The 2,670-nt window shown below is 46.1% G+C and overlaps 1 protein-coding gene across 3 annotated transcripts in view; it reads left to right on the top strand.

Moving 5' to 3' along the window:
• Positions 1–829: 829 nt before the first annotated feature.
• DEPDC5 (DEP domain containing 5, GATOR1 subcomplex subunit) overlaps positions 830–2,670 on the top strand; it is a 55,339-nt gene continuing 53,498 nt past the window's right edge. For all 3 annotated transcript variants that reach the window (XM_081174645.1, XM_081174646.1, XM_081174644.1), the window contains exons 1-3: positions 830–952; positions 1,130–1,217; positions 2,512–2,558. In XM_081174645.1, coding sequence (XP_081030771.1) covers positions 895–952; positions 1,130–1,217; positions 2,512–2,558 — 193 coding nt within the window. In that variant the 5' untranslated portion in view covers positions 830–894. The remainder of the gene's footprint in view (positions 953–1,129; positions 1,218–2,511; positions 2,559–2,670) is intronic.

Raw genomic sequence — 2,670 nt, 5'->3', positions numbered from 1 at the left:
CGGAAAAGCGCGCGCGAGGCTCCCGGATGAGGAAATCAAAAGGGAGCCCAGGCGCGTGCGCTTCGTGCGGGGAGCGGGTCCGCCACGCCCCCCTCTCCGGTGCTGTGGGTAAGTGTAGCACGAGAGCCGTCGGTTCCCCTCAGCCCAACAGCACGGTCGGTCGCGGGTAGGCATGAGTTAATCTACCTCTCCCCCCCCTTTTGGGGGGTTGAGTGCGCTCGCCCTCCTTCTTTCGCCATTGGGTTGGAGGCGAGTGGACTGTACTATTCCGGACCACGGGGGACGGCCAGAAATGTAGTGTTAATGGGTCTCGCATGGTTGTTGTGGAGATTACGTGAGGACGGAGAGAGCCACGAGCTCCTTGGAGCAAAGGGTGGGATATAAATGCAACAATAAATAGATGATAAATGGCAGATTCCCTGCAAGTAACAAACTACAGTAGTACGCCAGGAAATACTATCTCATATGCTGAATTACTGTTAGATATTTTTTTTAAAGTAGGGTAGCTTTCACAAAAGGGATTCTCACCCAAAAACAAAACAACAAAAACACCCACCACTACATGAAATCTGAAGGGGGTATATAGATGAAACTGCCACTCCAGTAGTTTGCACAACACACCCCATTTCTTTCTCTGGGGTAGAGGTGAAAGTGCCCCTGAGTTGGTGCAGAGTACAGTTCCTGCGTTGCCACAGTGCATAACTTACTTTGTGAAATTTGCTGGTACAAAATGTGACGATGGCCTTATTTTGCAGCTGGACTGTGGGGTTGTTTTCCTTGAAATGCAGAATGGATGGCAAGTGGTTTTGAATGCTTTGCTCGCTTATTTTGCAGAAATGCAAGACCTTGTAAAAATGCCTGCTGTCTAATAACTGAGAACAACAAGAATTCAGGATGAAGACCAGCAAGGTCTACAAGCTCGTCATTCACAAGAAAGGCTTTGGAAGCAGCGGTCAGTAGCCATGGAGGTGGTGGAAATGCCCTCAGGGCCCTTTGTGTAAAAAGTGCAATAGAATAATCTCTATTGAAAGAAATTCTTTGCTATCTGGAAATGCTGCAGGTACTTCTAAATAGTAAAACAGCCTTACAGATTTATAACCCCACCTCCCTAATTTCTTCCCCCTTTCAGATGATGAGCTTGTGGTGAACCCCAAAGTATTTCTTCAGATCAAGCTGGGAGACATTGTGGAAATTGCACACCCTAATGATGAATACAGGTGAATCCTTTTGTATTTGGGCTTTTGCATGCAGCAATTTGGGGGAATGGTGCAGGAAAAGGGGCCATCTTTGCAGACTCCGCCAAATGGTTGGCAGCTTTGAGGTAGGTTTGATGAAGGCCTCTAGCTTGACAAAACTAAAGTTGACATTTGTGAAGGAGTACCGCATGTGTACCGCATGTACAGTGGTACCTCCGGTTGTGAACGGGATCTGTTTCAGAGGTCTGGCCGGATCCCGAGGTTTTCACAACCCGAGGGTCACTGTTCTGTGCATGCATGTGGCGAAACCTGGTCTGATACTTCCGGGTTTGCCGCTTTCGTAACATGAAGTTTACGTAACCAGAGGGTTACGTAACCCTAGGCGCTACTGTATTTAGTTGGTTACAGATGCTGGCTGTTACCCTGCTGTGTTTGGCATTGAGGTAAGAAGCTCCAACTCCATTGGGCAGGATGGTATGTTAGCTATTACTCCAAGACTACTAGGACACATTCAGGTGGACAATACATGTTAGAATTAGTCTTAACGTCTTTCCACCTCTTGGTCATGTCTTTCACTCTACAGTGAAGTATTTGAATGTTGATATATGTCTCTTGCTAGCTCAATGGGAAACGTGTACTTGGAGGGGGGTTGTTTTGTGTGACCACTTTTAGCTGCTATTGTTGTATGTTTTTAATATTTGTTTACTATGTAAGTTGCCTTGATGCCTTTGTATAGAAAGTAATACATAAAGTTATTTTATATATTTAAAAGATATGATGTACTTTGTAAGTGCGTAGAAGACATCATGCACCAGTTCCTCTAAACTCCTGACCACTAGAGGTTCTGGCTTCATAAAGAACCTTGTCCACATCTCCTAAACCACGAAGGACAGAGCGTTGAAAGCATGGTCTTGCTTGGGTGGAGGTTCATGGAGGCTGGTTGTTGTTTTCCCTGGGAGGGACAGGCCTTTGACTGCTGCCCTAACCCTGTGCAATAGAAGAATGTCCCACTTCTAATCCGGGAGGTTACCAGGCCGATGGAGACACAAGAGTGTTCAAGCCAACCACCTCTTGTGGTTTTGGCATTCTTCCTATTTCCTAGCCTCTTCCTTCCCAAATCAATTTAGCTTCTGGTTGCACAATGCGAATCTTGAATTAAACGTGTAAGGGAAATGCTGATCTCTTGAAGCAGCTATGATGCCCTCCTTGGACGTCAGTGTGGTAGGGTTTAGGGGATACATTAGAACATCTCAGCTTCTTAGAGCATGTTGTAGAGGCCCAATTCATGCAGCTGTTTATCTGTCTTGTGTTCCAGCCCTTTGCTCCTGCAAGTGAAGTCACTTAAGGAGGATTTGCAGAAAGGTAGGGATTTTCTGATCTTTATTTGGGTGCACCTTAATGAGTGCAGTATAATCAGCCAATAGTGTTGTCTGCTGCCAAACAGCTCTCCATCTAGGGAGTGACAAGGTCTCTG

Source organism: Podarcis bocagei (assembly GCF_964188305.1).
Source record: "Podarcis bocagei genome assembly, chromosome: 16".
NCBI lineage: Eukaryota > Metazoa > Chordata > Lepidosauria > Squamata > Lacertidae > Podarcis > Podarcis bocagei.
Note: the sequence above shows the minus strand (reverse complement) of the source record. Positions and strands in the feature narration are given on the sequence as shown.